The following is a 21,966-nucleotide window of genomic DNA, read 5'->3' on the forward strand; positions in this document are numbered from 1 at the left end:
CGTAAGACACACTTTATTAAAACGATCCCTCGGCAGTGCATGAAACTGAAAGCAGACTGAAAGCATGTTCATGGATAATTGTATGTCGTTTCACAATAACCTGCAGTTTCTATTTTGGAAGAGGCCCAAACAAACGTTTTGGAAGGATGGGGGAGAAAGTGTTAAAATTAAAAATAAAATGCACCAGTGAAGCTAGTATCAATCAAGGGAAAGAAATCGGAGGTTCGTCTAGTCTAGCTCCTTTTAATAGCCTCCTCCATCATGGGTGGATGCCATTTCCTGCTTCAAAGAAAAAGCCAAACAATACCTTTGCAACCCTCCCCTCAAACTAACTGATCCAGCAGTTAGCAGCTGCGAATGCAAATACAGCCAAGCGAATGCAGAAGCCGCTCTCCTCCCCGCGACAGCAAGGGATCAAAAGCATATACGCATTATCCCTCTCTCTGTGTATGTCTGGCTGGCAGAGAACAGGGCGTGGGCAGCAGCAGCAGCAGCAGCAGCTCATCTGCAAGACTGCGGATCTCTCTCTCTCCTTCCTGCTGCACCAGAATGCAACTGAAAGCAGCACTGGAACAACCCTTTGAAGGTGCTGCACCAGCCCGTACAGCCGGAGATAAAATTGGCTGCCTTTTGCAGCATGTTTTTTTAAAAAACCAACACCCGAAGGACAGGGATTTGGATGCATCCGTGCAAAGGAGATAAAGAGAAACCCCGCCCCCCCCACTGCTTCCTTATTGGCACTGCAGCCTGCAACCCAAAGGACGGCAACGGTGGCGGCGTCCAGCCCTCTCCCTCGTTAGCGCGCGCCCTGCCTTCCAAGTCGCCGCGAGCCCGCCGAGGCTGCAGCCCGCTGCCGGTTGGCTCCTCCACTGCGCCACTTTGCATGTTGCCGCTCTGCTCGCTCCCCATTGCACGGCGGCTGGGCGGTATTTGCATGCCGCCTCCTCCTGCAGCCAATCAGGGCCCCGCAGCCGGCCGGACCCACTCGTCTGAGGAAGACAGGGCGTGGCGGGGCGCGCAGGCGCGGCAGGACCTTCCTTGTGCTAAGGCTTTGATTGCTGTCGGAGAGGGTTCCTCTCTCTCTCTCCCTCTCCCTCCCTCCCTCTCTCTCTCTCTCTCTCGCCTCCTCCTCCTCCTCCTCCTCCTGCCTCAAGACTGGGCTGGGTTTGGAGCAGAGGGAAGAAAAGGCGGCGCACGGGGGGATCGCGGCTCCTTTCTCATCCTTGCGATTTTTTTGGGGTGGGTGGGTGTGCAAGCGACACCGTTTCACGGTTGCTTTTGCAATATATATATACTGCATCTATAGTTTTAAATATTATTTCTTGCAAGGAAGACAAGCGCAGCACTGTTTACGTACCCTTTTCAAAAATACGAATAACAATATTGCAATTTTAAAGCAAACAAGCGCTTTTCGGGGGGGGCAACTAACAGAATCTGCAGAAAGTAGGGGTTTTATTTATTACTGTTTTTTTTAAAAGAAAGGTTGCGTGGGACTTTGTTTCCCCGAGATGTCTTACCAAGGAAAGAAAAATATTCCACGCATCACGGTGAGTTTCAAGCTGTGGCGAGGAGGGTGGCGCGTGGGAGGGCGATGTGGATCAAGCCCTTTGTGTGTGTATTAAGGGGGAAAAGGCAGAGAGGCTTATGCAAGCAGCGCGCCAAAAAAAAGCCTTTGATGCAGCCGTCGATATATATACTGTAATGATAATGAACATGATGGGGAGGGAAGGAGGGGAAACCTGGTGCAAGCGGGGGAACAATGGTTGCCTTGAAGTTGCGTAGCGGATGCAAACGTGAAGAGCTCTCTCTCTCCCCCCCCCCGCGCTCTATTTGTGGCCGCCAGAAAGATGCTTTTATTTTGCCATCCCCCGATAGTCACAAGCCGTTTGCAGATTTTTCAGTGTACATGCCTGAAATAATAAAACTGGACACAGAAAGGGAGAGAGTGTGTGTGTGTGTTACCCTGTGACTGTACGTTGTTTCATAAGCCCATGATGAATAGCTGCCCTTAGCGGTCTTGAAGATCTGTTTTGTTCTTCCTTTAAAATCATAGCTGCCAAGTTTTCCCTTTTCTCGCGAGGAAGCCTATTCAGCATAAGGGAAAATCCCTTAAAATAAGGGATAACTTGGCAGCTATGTTTAAAATACAATTTAACTCCACGCATTCATTCTGTTTTGTTGGATGGTAGTGGAGAAATGGGGTCCGAGGGGTGTCCCCCTTGGCAGCGAGGGTGGGCAGTTGGGTGGTCGACCTGAAGGTGTGTAGCCTCTGGTAGTGGTTGTGGCAGGCGAGCCAGTGAGAGTATTTTTAAAATTATAATGTCTTTTTAATTTTACTATTTGAAGCGAGGATTGAAAAGAACGTGGTTGCGATGTTGGGAGCTTTGGCAAGTCTGCCCCACCCGCTGTCTTTGGGTGCTGGTGAAGGGAATGGTTGAGTGGTGGGCTTGGCTGGTGTCTTAAATTTCTCTTCTCCGCCCTCCCTTTCCTGATGTTTGCTATCCTCCCCCCCAATTTCGCCCTCATTATTCATACAAAGGAGGCAAATGGGAGCGGGTAGGGGGAAGGCTGGAAGACAAACCTACCGTAGGGCTTTTTCCTCCCACCCCACCCCTTGCAGGAAGTAATGGCGGTGATAGCTTGGGTGATTTGAGCAGAAATGGGCTGTTCATCTTTGCTGTCCTTCCCCAGCAAGGAAAAATTGGGAGTGGGCAAGCAAGTGAATAAATGGTTGCCTGTTGGTACAGGAGACCCTCACCCTCTGCAGCATGCTTCCATTCTCCAGTCCACCCACCCTTTCCCCATCTGTATGCAAGATGAAACAGGAGTCATTTACCTTCTGGAAGGATTTCTCCCCACTTTGTCAGTCAGAATCTCCCCATGTTCATTCCTGCAGGAAATCCGAAGGGGGGCGGGCAGAAGAGACCAGTTACATAATAAAGTCCTAGTGTTCCTTATTGCAGGACCTGATTGCCATGCATGGATTTCTAGATGTAGGGGCAGGATCCATGTACACAGCACAGTTGGATGCGATTGCAGTATATATTAGTAGGAGATGCAACCCACTACTTAAATTAATACTCTAATGTGCTCTAAGAAGCAAGAGGCTTAATTTCCTTCTCTTTCCTGTGACTTAAGTGACAGCTAGACATGACTAGGACACACCTCATCATGCCAAGCCTTTTTTCTTTGAGTATTAAAGCTGAGAGTTGTGAATAAAATTTTAAGAAGCCGAACAAAATGTTGGGTTGGACAGCAGTCTCTCCCTCCCTCTCTTTACATAACATGCCTCATGTCAAAGAATCTTTTCAGTGAATCGGTATTTTCTCACTGACTCTTAAAATCTAAAGCCCTTAAAAAACCATGTTGGAGTGACATTAAGCACGAGGCATTTAGGCCTTCAGCTGTTTGGTACACTTGTTTTTTCCTGCAATGACAGCAGTGATCTAAGATAAACGGGTGAAATGCATAAAGAGTGCGATCTAGTTTGTTTCAGTGTGAAACCGAGAATAACTGCAGGGTTAATGGAGTGACAACAATGGAAAAGCACTGACCACGTGACTCTGCATAGAAGTGGATTTTGCCAGGAGCAACACTTCTGCAACCAACAGTTAATACAGTGTTTCTCAACCTTTTTTGGGCCACGGCACACTTGTTCCGTGAAAAAAATCACGAGGCACACCACCATTAAAAAAGTTAAAAAATTTAACTCTGTGCCGCCCTATATTATAATTATGACTGTAAGAAACACTTGCCAAATATTGCTTTCCGGCGGGTAAGTGTTGTGTATTGGCGGCTGCCAGGCTTGTTTGCACTGAGCTTTGGGAAAGAGGAGGAGAAATATTGCTTTCCGGCGGATTAGTTTTGATCATTGGCGGCCGCCAGGTACGTGACAATGCAAATCGCCCTTCTCGTTGCCGCACGTCGCGGCACACCAGCCAGCGTGTCGCGGCACACGGTTGAGAAACGCTGAGTTAATAGAAGGGTGGAATTATTAGGCCTGGATGGGGTTTGAAATTCATTTTGACTAGTAACCTTCCACCTTCCAGCTCTGCGATTCATTTTGTAACTCATAACTTGCAATATGGGTACTGATTTTATGTACAGTATTTATTTTTATCTTGTTCTTCTACATTCTTTCTCTGCACTTTCTCCAGTCTTCTATACTCCTCTTTACAAAATGTAGTTGTGGCACTCTTGGTGCAATCTGCATAATCTAGTTATCGTTGCAACTCTCTGGTTGAAGGGCAGTGAACCAACCCCTTGAAACAAGGCAAGTTTCAGTTAACACAATCCTTTAGAGACCAGGGTCACATCCACAGTATTGTACAGTATAGATTTACAGACCTCAAAGAGCTACAATTCCTGGCACCCTTAACAAATGACACTTCCCAGGATTCTCCATCACTGTTATGCTGGTTAAATAAAAAAATTCCTTCAGTAGCACCTTAAAGACCAACTAAGTTTATATTTTGGTATGAGCTTTCGTGTGCATGCACACTTCTTCAGATGTTATGCTGGTATAAGAGTTCTTTAAATGTATGTGGATGTGACTTAGCTCACATATTCCACACTGTAGAGGGACTATAGAACAACTTTGACCTTAAACATAATTGCTTGATTTATCCTGAAGAAGAGCAGATTTAGCTCAAACACCTGAAGGGCTTTCACATAGAAGAGGCCAGTGGCATCTTTGCTGCCCCAGAGGGTAGGACAAACAAGATTATATGGGCTTATATGATGTGAGATTTCAATTTAACATTTTGGAGGAATGGTAAATGATTTATGGGGTGGGGAGTTGACTGTCCCTTCCGGAAGGCCTTCAAGCAGAAACTGGACAATTTGCTATGCTCTAGGTTTGGATTTTTTGTTAATGGCCCACCAGGCCGTCTTCTCCAAATGCCAAAGGAGGCCCCCTCCAATTCCTATGATTCTCAGTCATAAGAACATAAGAAGAATCAATCTTGATGAGTTTCATAGGCACCTATTTGTGGGTAAGTGTGCCTTAGAAAACCAGGTCTAGATTATTCAAGGGAGTGAACGTATCATGCTGCTTAGCAGTGATGACAGGCATTTTTGGCAAAAGTGTTGGGAATCCAAGTTTAATGTATAAGAGGTTGCCACCATGGAACATTTCAGATGTCTACTTTGACTTGCAGACAGGGTGCCAGGTGCATTTTGCGCTTAAAGATTCTCCATTTGCGAGCACTTCCAAAAGTCTGGGTGTCATTTTTTGCACCTGGGTGACACTCAAGTATATGTTAAGGATAGACAATATGTTAAGGAGTTTTAAGAATGAAGAGTAGAGTGTTTTGAGGACTGAATTATGGTACCAATATTTTTTATTGTAAACACCAAATTAAGCATGAATTAACAATTTCTGCTAAAAATGTGATATTAACAATGTGTCACGTATGTGAAATGTGTATTAATTCATGCTTATCAAATTAAAAAAATAAAAAGTGTTGCCAGCGCCCCCCCCCGGCAGCTGTTTTCGCACCCACAACCCAGGACCCAGAGACCATTTCGCTCCTAGCTTTTCTAATCCAGTTTCTAACACTGCTTTCAGAGCAAGTTACAGTACAAAGTTGAAGATGGATTCAAATGTGTGTGTCTGAGCCCTATCTGCACTGTAATAGGGGCTGAGGTGGTGCTTGAATATGTGTCCCCTACTCCCCTGACAAAGCTACAATTCTGAGAGTGGTTTAACAATCCCTCTTCCCAGGTAACTGGGAATTGTAGCTCTGTGAGGGGAATAAAAATGTAAAGGTAAAGGGACCCCTGACCATTAGGTCCAGTCGTGACCGACTCTGGGGCTGCGCGCACATCTCGCATTATTGGCCGAGGGAGCCGGCGTATAGCTTCCAGGTCATGTGGCCAGCATGACAAAGCCGCTTCTGGCAAACCAGAGCAGCACATGGAAACACCGTTTACCTTCCCGCTGAAGCGGTTCCTATTTATCTACTTGCATTTTGACGTGCTTTCGAACTGCTAGGTTGGCAGGAGCTGGGACCAAGCAACAGGAGCTCACCCCGTCACAGGGATTCGAACCGCCGACCTTCTGATCAGCAAGTCCTAGGCTCAGTGGTTTAACCACAGCGCCACCTGGGTCCCTTGCCATGAGGGGAATAGGGATCTCCTAACAATTCTCATGAGTTTGACCAAAGTGCGGGAGGCAGTGGAAGACAGGAGTGCCTGGTGTGCTCTGGTCCATGGGGTCACGAAGAGTCGGACACGACTAAACGACTAAACAAAACAACAACTCTCAACACCCTTAACAAACTACAGTTCTCAGGATTCTTGCTGGGAAACCATGACAGTTTAAAGTGGCGAGATACTGCTTTTAATGCATAGTGCAGATGGGGCTTGAATCTCTGCTGAAAACAGACCTGTGGCCTCTTGCATTTTTGTGCCATGCATCTTGCATTTTGCACCTGCTCCATAGAATGACCACCCATCTACAGCATGGGTGAGTAACCTGCGTCCCTCCAGATGATGCTCAGTGGTGTCCTTGGCAAATACAGCCCACTATCTACAGTGGCGGTCCCCAGATATGGAACTCCCACCCTGTGAATATTGCACATGTCTCTTAATACGAGTGTCTTTTAAGGGTCAGTTAAAGGCTTGCTTCCGCCCCTCCCCCAGGCCTTTGGCACATAGTGTTAATGACACCCACAAAGTTCTGCCTGTGGTATTTTTATGGTTTTACCAATGATTTCAGATTGTTTTGATGTTGTGGAATGATGATTGAAGGGCCAGGGATAAGAAAAAAGATTGGATAATTGCATAAGATGGAGAGTCGCCAGTTATGTGACTCTTGACCACCAGATTGCCACTGTGCTGAAAGGATGGAGGAAGAGGTCCCAGTTTGATTGGAATAAGGCATGTGATTTCTTGCTGATGTGACTGGATATGTGGTGGTTGTGAAAACTTGCTTAAAAGTAGAGTAAGGTTTTTACAGACTCTGGCATATCAGTTTTTATAGTGTTGTTCCTAGCCTAAAACCGTAGGCTGGGAGGTATGATTAGGCCAATGCCAAGGAATTGGGTTTACTCCTTATAGTTGATCCTACCACTCTGGCTACCGATTGCAGCAGATCCCACCTACATATTCTCTATATAACCACCATGGGTTATATTTTGGTTTTCGTGTGAGGGTAAACCTAGAATTGGAGACTCAGGCAGAAGTTGAGCAAATAATAAAATATTTATTTTATAGAACAAAGTTGATAAAATACAGGATGTGTCAGCTGATAAAGGTCTTTCAGGAAAAAGTTAACTTATTACAGTAATCATTATACTAAATCTAGTAGATGTTTCTGGCTTCTAATCAAGGTAGTAAATACACAGTTGCTTAATTCAGTTATTTCTCCTCAGTTAGATGTTACAGGTTTCTAGACTAGATGGTAAATGCTCAGCTTATTTCCAGTTATTAACTTAGTTGTTGTGTAGATGTTACAGCTTAATACGTTGGTTCTTAAACAAGGTGGAACTTTCTGACAGTTTCCAACCTTTTCTCAATCCTGAGGTACTTCCAGCAGTATAGCAGACTCAGCAGATCACTACTGTCATACCTCATGTTACGGACGCTTCAGGTTACGTGTTTTCGGGTTGCAGGAAAACCCAGAAGTACCGGAACGGGTTACTTCCGTGTTTCGTCGCTTGCGCATGCGCATGCGCAGAAGTGCTAAATCGAGCTTTGCGCATGTGCAGAAGTGCCAAATCGCACTTGCGCAGACGCAGCACTTCAGGATGCGAACGCTGCAGGTTGCGGATGTGCCTCCGTCATGGATTACGTCCGCAACCCAAGGTTCCACTGTACATCCCTCTTAACTGGTTTGGGAGTCTTTTCTTTCTGGAAGATCTCTCTCCTCCTGACTAACACGGGACCCAAGGAGACGATATCCTCACAGCTTTTACTTCTCTAACTCAGCCCTCCAGTTAACTCCCTTCTGAATACCCTCCCAAGACAGTTTTTTTCTATCTAAGGTCAGAGGCATCCTTCTCCAGCTACAGATAATTTCCTCAGAGTGGATGTTGGACGCATAGATCCGAACCAACTCTCCTTCTCTTCTTCTTGCTCTCTCTTCAGCCTACCCTATCTGAACCTTCCTTCAGAAACTGCTCCTTTTTTTCTCTCCCCCAAAGTGCTGGTCCATCTCCCTTTGACCAGCTGTCTTGGTAGCTACTAGAGAGATGCTCCAGCCTCTGTTGGAATTCCAAGGCACTGCATCACCAGACTCTGATCTGGCTCAGCTCTCTGTCACCCTCCTCTTCTAATATCTCTTAGGAACAGAGCTCATTGTAAGGCAGCCAGCTTCCATGGAGGCAGCCAATACTGTTTATACTTGTGATTCCCAGCGACTGGTATTGAGAGGAATGCTGCCTCCAACAGTAGAGCTAGGACATCTACGAAAACCTTGCATTCTTTCAAAGCTGCAATCCCATGTGTGCTTCTTGGGCCTAAGGCTAAGCCTTTAAAACTGAAGTGGAAAAATGTTTTATTATTATATACCGCTTGATTGTATATACCGCTTGATTGTAAAAAGAAACAAAGCAAACCTCTAAGCATTTTAGAACGACAGCACAACTTCCCAGTAAGCATGCCAAGGTTCAGATTGTAATAGTTGCACGTGAACATTTATTTTAACCAGCCTGCTTTGTTCGCTTGATCTCCTGTTGTGCAACTCTTAGTTTCTCAGCAAAGAAAATTAATCTGCATGGTTGCTTCTCCCTTCCATTAAAAGCAGTTGAGTGTAGTCTCTTCATATTTAAGATGCTGGGAGCAATTAATGGCCACAATGTTTGTTGCACATTAGTATGCTGTTTTATTTTTGGGAACCATTATTAGAGATGCTAGATCAAAGGGACTGGATCACACTTCCCTAGCCTGGTGCTCACCAGTTGTTTTAGACTGCAGCTGCTATCTTCCTTGATGGGTTTTTAAAAATAATAATGCTTTTATTAGTTTTTAATTACAGTCCAATAATAGCCTCATTATAACAATACCAGCTTGTAATAGAATTATTAATACTAACCATTCAAGTAGCAAATTATATAATTTAGTTAAAGTGCCCCCCCCCGCGTGCTAGATTTGATGATTTCATAATTTTCTTTTGCGTTCCAAAATCTTATTTGTTTCAATTTCCGTACATTCCAGTCATAATAACCCCTTATACAGCAGCTGCAATATTAATAACTTATATTCATGTTGACACATTACATGGTTTATAAAACTTCAAGTGAGGAACTCAAACTATACCCTTGTTCTTCCTGTGTGTGGCAATTATTCTGTCCATGGTGTTTCTTCCTGTCCTTGTAAGATATTATGTCTTTCTTTCCCCCAATTGTTGCTATTATCCATCATCCCATTGTTATTCCATAAATTTCTCCATCGCTCCATCTTGTGCTTCATTGTTTTGCACTAAGAACTTTAACAACAGCTGCAAAAGTTGCTATGTCCCAGTGAATAAACTGTTGTCAGTATTCCCCCCCTCAGTCTAGGAAGAAGAGTGGTCTGTCTGACAGCAGATGACTCAATAAGGAACTTTATCCATTCCTTGGCAGCTCACAGACTCCTTTCATCCTCCCTTCCAGCTGAAGATATACCCTTCCAATTAAATTACCGTAAATTCCAAGTCCTCTTAGCGTTACTCTTTTTACTTTGTAGATAATAAAGGATGGGGAAGAGTCAGCTCTAAGTTTCCATCGCAAACCTTGTGCAAAAGAGAGCTTCCCTCCCAAAATAGAGAAACCGTAGGCTCCCCTCCCCCTCCCACCGTCTTTTGCACCGAATGAAGTCTTATCTCAAATTCAAACCTTGAAGTCCTTGCAGTTGGTTTGTTCAGCAGTTCGCGAGCGCATCTCTTCCAGCACACACCTGTACTTTATTCCAATGAAGCTCTAATTAACAGGAGAACCTCAGCTTCTTAATGGCGGCATTGGAGGGTTTTTGTTAGGCAAAGTGCTTTTACATTCAGCGCCTCCTCATTCCATACCGGAGCGAGAGTCAGGTACCAAGATGAACTGTGAGTGAAGCCCATTCCCCCCATCCCTGGGGGGGAATTTGCAAGGATGATTTACCCTCAATCATCCTTGTTTTCCCTTTGCCTACTTTCTCCCACTGTTGTGGGGCTGCTTCCATTAAGGCAGAGCGGAACCGGATGGTTGGCTGTGATGACTGGTAGGGATGGGTGACTTATTGATAAAACGCCCAAAATTGTTTTGAAGTCCACATCATGATAATGGTTTCATTATATTTGACATGGTAATATCACAAATCACAATGTGTGTTTGTGTGTGTGTGCTACACAGCTTGTACTGTCCATGGAGGAATTGGAAGTTTTGACAATTCAGCAGCCCTCTTTTGGATGAAGGAATGGGTGGACCTCAAAAACGATGATATATTGGATCTGGAAGGGGATGGGTTAGGATTCGGGTGGCACTTCTATTTACTCCAAGAAAATCTAAGGCCCCAAAATATTTTCTTTTATAATATTATTAGGAAGTCTATTTATAGAATCTGGGTAAAATATAGAGGCATCTTAGAAACAAAAATTCCCAAGTGGATATCTCCATTGGAAGTGGTGGCAGTCAAAAAACGCAATATGGGCACAAACTGGCCAACTTACAAAGAATTATTAGAAGAAGACGAGGGCAAATTAAAATTAAAAAGCTACAATGAATTAAAACATCTTCTAAACAGCTGGTTACAATATTTCCAACTAAATCAAAGATTTCAAAAAGATAGAAAGATAGGATTCAATAAGGAAATGTCTAAATTTGATAAAATTCTAACAATCGGCAAAAGCAAATACATAAAAAATTTATATAATCTACTATTGGAATGGGAAACAAAAGAAGAATTAACTAAGACTTCAATGATTCGCTGGGGACAGGATCTGGGAAAAGAAATCATGATTGAGAGTTGGGGAAAACTCTGGAACAGAGATACGTATTTCACACCAAGCTACGATCTGCAAGAAAACCTAATCAAGATGCAATATAGATGGCATCTAACCCCACACAGATTGGCCAAAATGTACAAAGGAGCAGACGAAAAGTGCTGGAGGTGTAAAAAGGAGACAGGTAATTATATTCACATATGGTGGAGATGTAGTGAAATCAAGCCATATTGGGATATGATATATAGGGAACTGAAAAAAATACTCAGATACTCCTTCAAAAATAATCCGGAACTCTTCCTCCTGGGAATGCTTCATGATGAAATCCGACCAAAAGACAGAAATATAGTAATGTACGCAGGAACAGCAGCGAGAATTTTAATTGGTTCAAATTGGAAAAGCAATAAGATACCGACCAAAGAGGATTGGCAAAATAAATTGTTTATATATTATAACTCAGCAACAAAAAATGCTGAAGTTAAAGGAATAAATGAGGAAGTTAGAAATAAAGATTGGGGGAAATACAGAAACTATCTAAGAACAATGGTGGAAAATCCCTCGTTAGCAGAAGCCATATGAGGGCTCAGATACAAAAAGGTTCAGTAACAGTACCACAATAAGTAATCAGGTATACAATTGCACGCAAGAACATGAAAGGCGCAGAACAGAATAAGGCTGGAAGTATCTAATCACGCACGGTGGGTGGCGGGTAGGGTGGAGGGATATAGGAAACAGGAGTATAAGAAAATATGTACAACTTGGAAAAAAATGTATTATTTTTGTTTTGTCTCTGTTCGATGTTTCATATTTTGTTATTTATCAATGTCTGTTTTGTCCATTTCTATTCTCCTTGTTTGTACAAATAATGTATTTTAATAAATACTACTTTAATTCAAAAAAAAAAAAGGAAGTTTTGACAGCCGGGCAGGGAAGGTGACCCATTTTTGCATGCACTGCTTGAAATTGTGGCCAACCGATTGCCAGCCCTTGCAAACACTTTTATTTGGTTTCCCTGATTGGGTTTCCCTGAGAAATTTGATTCCATTCACATTTAAAGGCGAATCTACCTAATTTGCACTTTATGAAACAATGTGCACACGAAAACATAGTCATCCATCAAAATTGACATTTTTCCACATTTTGCAATGCAATCCTCTAGCTCAGGAATGAGTACAAAAATGCATAAACGGGGGGAAAGTGTGCATAAAAATGCATATTTTTGTGTGTGTAGAAAGGTGCATCCTATTATGGGACATTGCTTTGCTAAAATGTGTATATTAGGCAAAATGGCATTAAAAATTTGTCTGTCTGGCTAAAATAGCACTACAATGCTGATGTGTTTTCATGGATATTCATTTTATTTTTAAAAAAACTGTAAACTGACATGGAAATGTGGTGAACTGCCCTTAAGACTGAAAAAAGGAGAAATTCAGGTGGAATCTACACACATAAAAACCGTTCTGAAAATGCCTTTTAAAAGCTTTTTAAAAAAAACACATTGAATTTTCCATAAGGCTCACCATTGCCATCTAGTGTCACATTGTATATTGCACTTAAAACACATTTTAAATGGTTTATTTGCAGCTGTATAGCTGAGGCCTCAGAAAAATCGAAACTGACAGGTTCCACCATTCCTACTCACACTTGAAATAAATGGGCGCGGCTTGAGCGAAACAGCCTCAAAAGACATAAGGTCTGGAGGGTTACATGCTCTCCATCTACAGTGGACAGGATGCAAAAGGAACGTGTCTTCCTTAATACACTTGTTTCAGTGTGACTTATGCTGGCTTCAATGCTACTGCAGAGTAAACGCTTCTGTTTCTACTATGAAAACATTTGGATCTGGTTGAAATGGAGTCACTCTGGCTTCCGACTCCCCTGCCCCTCCCTTCTCCTGCTTAACTTGTGACTGTAGATATGTTTTCATTGGACTTTACAGTAGCTGCATAAGAGGGGAGAAAATATCTCCTGAATTGAAACCTTTCTAGCACTGAGCTGAAAGGACTTGTTTGTGTTGGAAATCCCATGGCAACAGACTTTTGCTCAGTTTCCTTACTTGCCGTTGACTCAGTACAAACCCAAGTGAAGTAACCTCTATCTAGGGTGTCTTTAGGCAGCTAAGCTTACAGCTAAATTAAAAATAAGACTTTTTGGAAAGCCATTAATATGCCTCATCTAAAGCATGTTGCTCTGCAGTAGCCAAAACTTGGAAAGACTTTAATTGGTGGTGGATGCTGCTTAATAAACAGATATACAAACCCTGTCTATGTAACCTAATTTTTACTGCTTTTCAGTTGCCACATTGACGAAAGGTTCTGTGGTTCTGAAGCATCATTTCATCTTTCCAGTTGAAAGTGTGGTAGCTGACTTGTTTATATGAAACAGCCTTTGAATAATTCAAAGAGAGATCCTACCGCCACTTTTTAATCTGGCACTGTACGCTTGTCTTCCAATAATTAAGTATTGTTTGATGTCTCTTTGTTTCAGAGTGATCGTCTTTTGATCAAGGGTGGCAAAATTGTTAATGATGACCAATCTTTCTATGCAGACATTTACATGGAAGATGGCTTGATAAAGTAAGTACCCAGTAATTATTTTTTTGGAGTGGGGTTGCATATCAGAAATGTAAAATCTCATAAAAGAAATCTCAGAGGACAACTCAGCAAGGCTTTTGTGTTTTCGTTTTCAAAACCTTAGTTGATAATCGTAGGGTCTGGGTAGGTTTATGTTGGGAGAGTCATTCGTTAGATATTGGGTTCTGAACCATATAATGCTTTAAAGGTAAAAAAAAAACACAAAAAACTGGCAGCTTTCTAATGTTGTCTAAAAACTGGGCATAGGGTTCCATTATCATAAGAAGCTACCTAAGGACCACCTTGCCTTTAGGGGAGAGAGAGAAAAGGCACAACACCTTGGAGAGCTGCCCAGTATCTGACTCTTGGTGTTCTAGCTGAGATGGTCTCTCTCTTCCATGCATTTGAGGACTCATTTCTTACTTGTATATATTTTTTAACCATATTCTTGAATGGGAACCCACCTTGGATTAGGCTGCACTCTGGTGGTAGGTCCCGATCCACCAGCTGAAGACCAGTGCTCTAGAGCAGCCTTCATTCAACCTTGAGTTGTTGGGATACAACCCCATTGTCCTCTGCCAGCATGTGCAAAGGTTGGGGGTAGTGGAGTCTGCAGTTCCCAGACCAGGGGTTGGGGAAAATTTCTTTAGGATCTTGGGCAGAACGTTTCCCATCACTTGTTCCCAGAACTCCTTTAATTTGTCCTTCTCCAGCCTGGTGCCAGAGAGTGTGGTTGTTCTGTCTGGGGCTGGTGGGAATTGTAGTTCTCAACATATGCGGAGGCACCAAGTTGCAGGAAGGCTTTTTTAACTGGAGATGCCAGCAACTGAATCTGAAACCCTTTGTGTGCAAAGCATTTGCTGTGCCGCTCTGATTCTTTTCTATTGCTCTGAGTGGGCCTTTGGGTGCTTCCCGGATGATTCTGACAATGTCAGATCCAGGTTTTAAGAGAGTCTCTTCCAGCACATACTTTCTGACATAATAAAAACCTGTTCCAGACTTCCTTGGAATAAAATTTTCTTTGTATGGGAGAAAGGAGGGATCATGGATACACATCTTGGCTACATGTTCAACACATCTGTTCTTTTACTCAGAAGTTAAAGTAAGAGTAGTCAGTGACAGACATGTGATTATAATGTTTCTCTCTCTCTCTCTCTCTCTCTCTCTCTCTCTCTCTCTCTCTCTCTCTCTCTCACACACACACACACACACACACACACACACACACACTTTAAAATATGAGCAAATTAGTTTACAACAGAAGTTTGGTAGCAGCTGTCTAGGTAGGTTTAATATGCTTCTTGGATGGAGAGACCTGAAAGGTTTCAAGTCTTTTTCAGAAAGTTCTAAGCTTCTCCTATACCTGGGTTAAGGAATCTTTCAGCCTGGGGGCCACATTACTTCCTAGGGAACCTTTCAGGGAACACGTGACAGTGGTGGGTGGGGACAGAGGAAAATGTGGGTGGGGCAATGAATGTGATTGTCATACAGTGGAACCTCGGTTTATGAACACCTCGGTTTATGAATTTTCGGTTTATGAACGCCGCGGACCCATCTGGAACGGATTAATTCATTTTCCATTACTTTCAATGGGAAAGTTTGCTTCAGTTTATGAACGCTTCAGTTTATGAACAGACTTCCGGAACCAATTACACCCATGCTTCAGTTTATGAACGCTTCAGTTTAAGTACTCCGCGGACCCATCTGGAACGGATTAATCCACTTTCCATTACTTTCAATGGGAAAGTTTGCTTCAGTTTATGAACGCTTACTCCGCGGACCGTCTGGAACGGATTAATTCACTTTCCATTACTTTCAGTGGGAAAGTTCGCTTCAGTTTATGAACGCTTCAGTTTATGAACAGACTTCCGGAACCAATTGTGTTCATAAACCGAGGTACCACTGTATTTGTACAGTAGGCTACATTCGAACTACAGTGGTACCTCGGGTTACGAACAGTCCTGCTTACGAAAGCTTCAGGTTACGAACTCCACAAACCCGGAAGTAGGTTTTGCGAACTTTGCTCTGGGGTATGAACGCATTCTGCTTCTGGGGCTATGTAGGGAATGCGCACCTCGGGTTAAGAACAGACTTCTGGAACGAATTAAGTTTGTAACCTGAGGTACCACTGTATGCTAAATGAGAGCTCCTGCGCACACACATTTCTCTAATCTCAACCCAAGCAAACAAAACACATTATTCAACTGCAACAATAATTAATTCTTAGATTTCTTAGTCACTTGTTACAAAGGCCTTCATGTGGCTTACTTTCTTTGTCCTATTGAGAAACGGATGTGTATTAATTTTGTTTTTTTCTAGAATTTAGAACCCACAGTGCTTCAATAATCCTATGTACCATGTTGCAACTCCTATAGAAAAGCAAACTCAACCTCTCTTTTGGTTTTGTGTAGCCATGAATGCAAACATTCCTGTTGGGTGATGAAAATGATGGCAAAGCAGAGGTGGAAAAAAGAATCTGATTATATACCACTTCTTTGTGTGGAGATGAAGTTGATGTCTCAAGCCTGCTTCTGTTCATGTTACAGCACAGAAGTTGTATTGCTGGAAAGTTCTAGAAATATGATTGGAGGGACACCTGATGAAAGTTTGTTATTTATTGAATTTATATACCACCCTATACCCGGAGGTCTAAAGGCAGCCCGAGGCATATGCTTGACTCTGTCCATGTGGTTGTGACATTTTGTATGACTCTGCACAAATGGTCTCTTCTCAGACAAATTGGAGAGAACCTGATTGTGCCAGGGGGAGTGAAGACAATTGAAGCTCATGGGCGGATGGTGATCCCTGGAGGAATTGATGTCCACACTCGCTTCCAGATGCCTGAGCAGGGGATGACCTCTTCTGATGATTTCTTCCAAGGAACAAAAGCAGCCCTGGCTGGAGGCACCACTATGATAAGTAAGATCTTGCTGTCTATCAAATATAAATGTACTAGGCTTAACATCAGTGCTTGTAATAAGAGAGAGAGAGAGAGAGAACACAAGCTGGTTCCAGGACAAATGAGGAAAAGGGTCCGGTTGAAACAAGCTACAAATATCGATAAAGGAATGTGGCCAATGGAAACTGGGAATGAAATTGATTTTTACAGTGTAAAAAAAGGTTACCAACAGACAATACTCCAAGACCCTGCCCAAGTTCACATTGAGCTGATAGCCATCATGGCAAGTGGTCAGGGATTGTATTTATATTGTGATTTTATGTTGTAGCCACCCTGAGACCTGCAGTATATAATAATAATAATAATAATAATAATAATAATAATAATAATAATAATAATAATGGACTTCTAGTCCCACACAACTGGCGGGTGACAGTTTCTCTTGCACATTTTACAGGGAAGGCATCAGATAACTTTATTTGCAGATTCAGTTTGTGTTTGCAGTCACTTTTACTTAGGGGGAGGAATACAGCCCATCCATTAAAGAGAAGGCAGCTCTGTCATTTGCAGAACTTCCTTATGGGAAACCTATGATTTTGCTGAGCAGAGAACAGCCACACTTAGGGCAGTCTTTACAAACCTTTCAAGTCAAGTAAAAACTTATTGGTTAACCCAATACAGGTTATAGAGAGCCAGTGTGGTGTAATGGTTAAGAGCGGTAGACTCGTAATCTGGGGAACCGGGTTCGCGTCTCCGCTCCACCACATGCAGCTGCTGGGTGACCTTGGGCTAGTCACACTTCTCTGAAGTCTCTCAGCCCCCACCCACCTCACAGGGTGTCTGTTGTGGGGGAGGAGGGGAAAGGAGATTGTTAGCTGCTTTGAGACTCCTTCGGGTAGTGATAAAGCGGGATATCAAATCCAAACTCCTCTTCTTCTTCTTCTTCTTCTTCTTCTTCTTCTTCTTCTTCTTCTTCTTCTTCTTCTTCTTCTTCTTCTTCAGCCAAATATTTCAAGTCAGACTGTTTCTAAACCACCTTCCATGGCTCCTCAACTCCAGGTCTATAAAAAGTTCCAAGGAAAGCCCAGGAAGGGGCAGAGGTCACACTGTGCTCCTTCCAACATTGTCACAGATTATTGCCCTAACTTCAGTGCCAGACCCAAGACACTACGCAGATAACTGGGAAATAAATGTTCACCCACCGACTCTGCTACCATAGGTATGAATGGAAAGAGCGTGAGTTGGAAGTGACTGTACCAATGTGTGCAGCTGTTCCAGTGCATATTTACTCTGGAAGATGGGACATTGAGAAGAGTGAGACTGCTGTCCATGACCACAGATATCAAAGTACCCTCTAGCCACACCACTAGCAGCTGCTAATTCAGCGTTAATTAGAAAGCATTAATTAGAAAGGGTTGTATGTGCATGACCTCTTCCTCACAAATAGGACCTCAGTTTGACCCAGATGTACTGATTTGCATCATCCACTTGCCTTTGCAATTGGAGACGAGCAGAGCCTATACATTTTGTCCTGTATCTTTGGTTCTACAGAATCCTAGAACCTTACTCATTTGAAATGAAAAAGTGGGGATAATAGTTCTGGGGGTTGGGGTTGGGTGGGGTGGACTGGCACCCTTGTACACCCCCCCCCCGATGCCCATGTGCCCCACTTACTAATTTAGAAACAATCTAAAATACTCTCGATAATAACACAGATAAAGTCATTACAAAATTTTAAATAACTACATATAACTAAATTATATGTCTGGGTAGACTTACTGGGGGAAAAGGTTTTGTACTTTCCCCACCCCATACACATTTGCTGTGTCAAGAAGGGAAAGGCAGCTGGGGGGGGGGGGGATGGCTCAGTCATGTGAGCCTCAATTTAGCCAGATGTCATACATGCTGGGTAGAGCCAATATGGTGCCCTTCAGATGTTGCTCAACTACAACTGCCACCATCCCTGATCATTGACCATGATTTCTGGGGTTGATGGAGGTTGTAGTCCAGCAACACCACATTGCATACCCCTGGCCTATACAGAGACCCCTCCGGGTTCCTAGGTCTTCAGTCTGATATATTTACTCATATTCTCGTGGTTTTCCTCCAGACCTGAAATGGGGATCAACCATTTGGTACACTGACTACTGAGCAACTGTTTGCTCACCATGACCAGCTTTTAGCTTGGAGGTGGCCAATGCGGTATTCTCTGGCTGTCGCTGAACTACGGTTCCTATCAACCCTGAACATTGGCAATGCTTGCTGGGGCTGATGGGATTTGTAGTCGAAGCGCTACAGGACGAGACCTCTGTTTTGACTGCTGGCTTTTGATGCCTTAGTAGGATTACAGGAGACTTCCTTGTACCAGGTCTGACTACTTGCCCATTTCCAGGCACCTGTGCCTCTGGACACCATATTTGGGGGGGGGGAATCTAATGTGAGACAGAAGTTGGTAGACAGTTGAATTTCTCTAGCAGGTTCAGAGGTGTGATCCATAAGTTGACACTTTGCACGTGGTGATATTTGTGCTTTCCAGGTATGCAGAGATTCAAAAGACTCCACCTTTGAAAAATATAGGGAAACAAAATGGATTGCGCATTTCCTTTGATTACTTGCAAAATATTGTAAGATATGTATTTCTGCAGAATTTGGAATGAATCAGGGATGCTGCGCAAACATACCCAGATTTGCAGATTTCCCTTCCCTTTTCTATTTTATACTTTGCTCCATCATGGTACATAAAATATACCTCTGTTTTAATGAATCTTAAAATCAAATTGTTACAATTCTAATTTGATTCCAGTGTTAAATAAAAATGTATATAGTTTACATTATTTGAGAGGTGTGTGTATATATAGGCATGAATTAGAATCTTTCATTTTTCCTGCAGAAACTTAAATCTGACTTCCTAATACATAATAATTTAACAAAATGTATATGTCGCTAGATTGTAATAAGACCTTTAAAGTTTTACAAGGAATATTAAAATTATCACTAAGAACAATTAAGAACAATTGAATATATATATATATATATATATATATATATATATATATATAATGTTCACACTGCGTGCGCGAAGATAACAGCCTTGAAGATATATATATACTGTATATATATATATATATATGTTCACACTGCGTGCGCGAAGATAACAGCCTTGCTCTGTAACTGCTAAACCGAATTGCATCAAATTTGGACACAGCATTCCATGCCCATCAGGGAGGGATCTGGCATAAATAAATTTTCAAAAAACCACACCTTTCATACCTAAAATACTGATTAAACACACAAAAAGTGGCGCCCCTATTAGACGTCCCTAGCAAAAGCTCTGAAGACTCCAACATCAACCAATAGAAAGGCAGATCGCACACTGCCGCCTCCAAAGCCACGACGCCATCTAAGCACTTCCACCGGCCACACTCAAAAGCCTCTCTGACATTTGCACACACCTCCCCTCAAACAGCTGCCCGCCATTTAAGCTGCCGCCTCCAAAGCCGCGCCGCCATCTCCCTTCCACCACACCCTCAAAAACATCTCAACATTTCTGGCCTCCCACCAACCACCTCCGAGGGGAGCCTTCTATTGCTCCAACAGGTAAAAAGCGAACAGGAACCCTCATCTGCTACCCACCCCAATCCCCCAATTCTGATGTTAGGAAGAATTCCTAGAGGGAAATCGTGTCCCTATTTCCCTCCCAGCGCTCAAAAAGAGTTAAAGGTTCATAGCTTCAAGCAAGGGAACACCACGCAGCAAAAGCATTGTGCAGCCCAAACGAATAACTCTAATCAAGTCAAACGCACTCCTGAAAACAATCACGGAAAAGTCCGCTTGCTACGAGCCTTTCAGAAACAAAACCCTCTGGAAAAAAGAAATGGAACGCTGATGGTATAGAAGGGAGTAATAAGGGAAAGGCCTTGGGGAAACCTGGCTTTCCCCTAGAAATCATCACCCCGAATTCAAATATGTATAGTAAAAGCATTTTTTTTAAATGCAGCTGGAGGGGGGCGGTGGGAGAATTGGCATGACTCCCCCCCTTCCCCCCTTTGTTCCAACGGCTCTGGGGAGGCTTTGGAGCAGTGGGCAGCTGTGCTCCCAGGCTGCTTCCGTGAGGGAGCTGCACTGCTTTGCCAGCAGTGTAAAGTCCTGAATATAAGCCCTACTTTAACTTTTCATGATCGGAATTTGGGAAAAAAACTGTGGCTTATATTCGGGCCAATATGGTAAATGCTGTGCTTGATGCTGATACTGGGTTTTTTTTTTTTTTTAGTATTTAGGTCAATTTTTTGGTGTCCTATGGACATTGTCTTGGGTTAGTTGCTTTTCTACTAAATTAATAATAATCACATGTTGTTCAAATGGGAAAGAATTGAAACTGGATACTCTCTTTACCTCTGGCACCAAAGAATTTTTTTGGTCTGCCCTGACACACTTTAAAAACATTAATTATTTAGCTTAATTTGATTTACATTTGTATGTGTGTTATATAACCAAATTTATTTTTTATTACCCGAGGGATGAAAACACTTTAATAATTGCCCTTCTACTTATCTGAACTTGCAGAAGCATTTGTATGCCAAAACTATATGGAATAATAATAATAAAAAATCTGGCAGATGGATTGCATTCAAATATATCCTCCCCCCCCCCACCTTTTAGTATCGCTTGCTGGGAACTATATATTAAAAGGTAAACGGTAAAGGTAAAGGACTCTTGGACGGTTAATTCCAGTCAACTTCGACTATGGGGTGGCAGCACTCAGAGCCTCACTTTCAGGCCGAGGGAGCCGGCGTTTGTCCGAAGACAGCTTTCTGGGGCATGTGGCCAGCCGGACTAAACTGCTTCTGCGGCAACGAAGCACCATGACAGAACAATGGGAACTCACCCTCTCACGTGAATTCTTACTTTTCTCATATATTAAAAAGCATGACTCAAGCTCTTAAGTTTAACATTGTCAAGAGGATTGGAAGCAATTACAAATGAACAATTTTTTTTATTAAACTCTGCTTCCAACAAAATTTATTCATATGAACATATTATACCAACCTTGTAAATAAGCCCACAAATTCCTAGCCTGATTTCTTCTTTTTAACTACTCAGCTAAGAAACTATGTCTTCTGCCAGCCTGTTCAGTAGAAGACAAAGAAGGAGCATAGGAATCTGTCTTATACCAAGTCACACCATTGCTTCATCTAGTTTGGTCTTGTCTACACACTGGGTGGCTCCGTGGTTTAGACCACAGAGCCTCTTGGCAGTTCAAATCTGCCTGACAGGGTGAGCTTCCGTTGCTCTGTCCCAGCTCCTACCAACCTAGCAGTTCGAAAGCATACCAGCATGAGTAGATAAATACAGTAGGTACCACTGTGGCGGGATGGTAAATGGTGTTTTTGTGTGCTTTGGTTTCCATCACACTGTCCCATTGCGCCAGAAGCAGTTTAGTCCTGCTGGCTACATGACCCGGAAAGCTGTGAACAAACTACAGCTCTCTTGGCCTGAAGCGAGATGAGCGCCGCATCCCATAGTCACCTTTGACTGGACTTAATCGCCCAGGGGTCCTTTACCTTTTATCTGTCTACACTTACTGGTAGCAG

At 42.9% G+C, this 21,966-nt stretch overlaps 1 protein-coding gene across 2 annotated transcripts in view; it reads left to right on the top strand.

Annotated features, from left to right (window-relative positions):
* Positions 1-1,017: 1,017 nt before the first annotated feature.
* DPYSL2 (dihydropyrimidinase like 2) overlaps positions 1,018-21,966 on the top strand; it is a 53,721-nt gene continuing 32,772 nt past the window's right edge. Inside the window, exons 1-3 of one of the 2 annotated variants that reach the window (XM_035139242.3) lie at positions 1,018-1,547; positions 13,391-13,479; positions 16,211-16,395. In XM_035139242.3, coding sequence (XP_034995133.2) covers positions 1,509-1,547; positions 13,391-13,479; positions 16,211-16,395 — 313 coding nt within the window. In that variant the 5' untranslated portion in view covers positions 1,018-1,508. The remainder of the gene's footprint in view (positions 1,548-13,390; positions 13,480-16,210; positions 16,396-21,966) is intronic. The other variant, XM_035139241.3, reaches the window with a different exon arrangement.

The sequence above is a fragment of the Zootoca vivipara genome, chromosome 14 (assembly GCF_965207765.1).
Source record: "Zootoca vivipara chromosome 14, rZooViv2.hap1.1, whole genome shotgun sequence".
NCBI classification, from domain to species: Eukaryota; Metazoa; Chordata; class Lepidosauria; order Squamata; family Lacertidae; genus Zootoca; species Zootoca vivipara.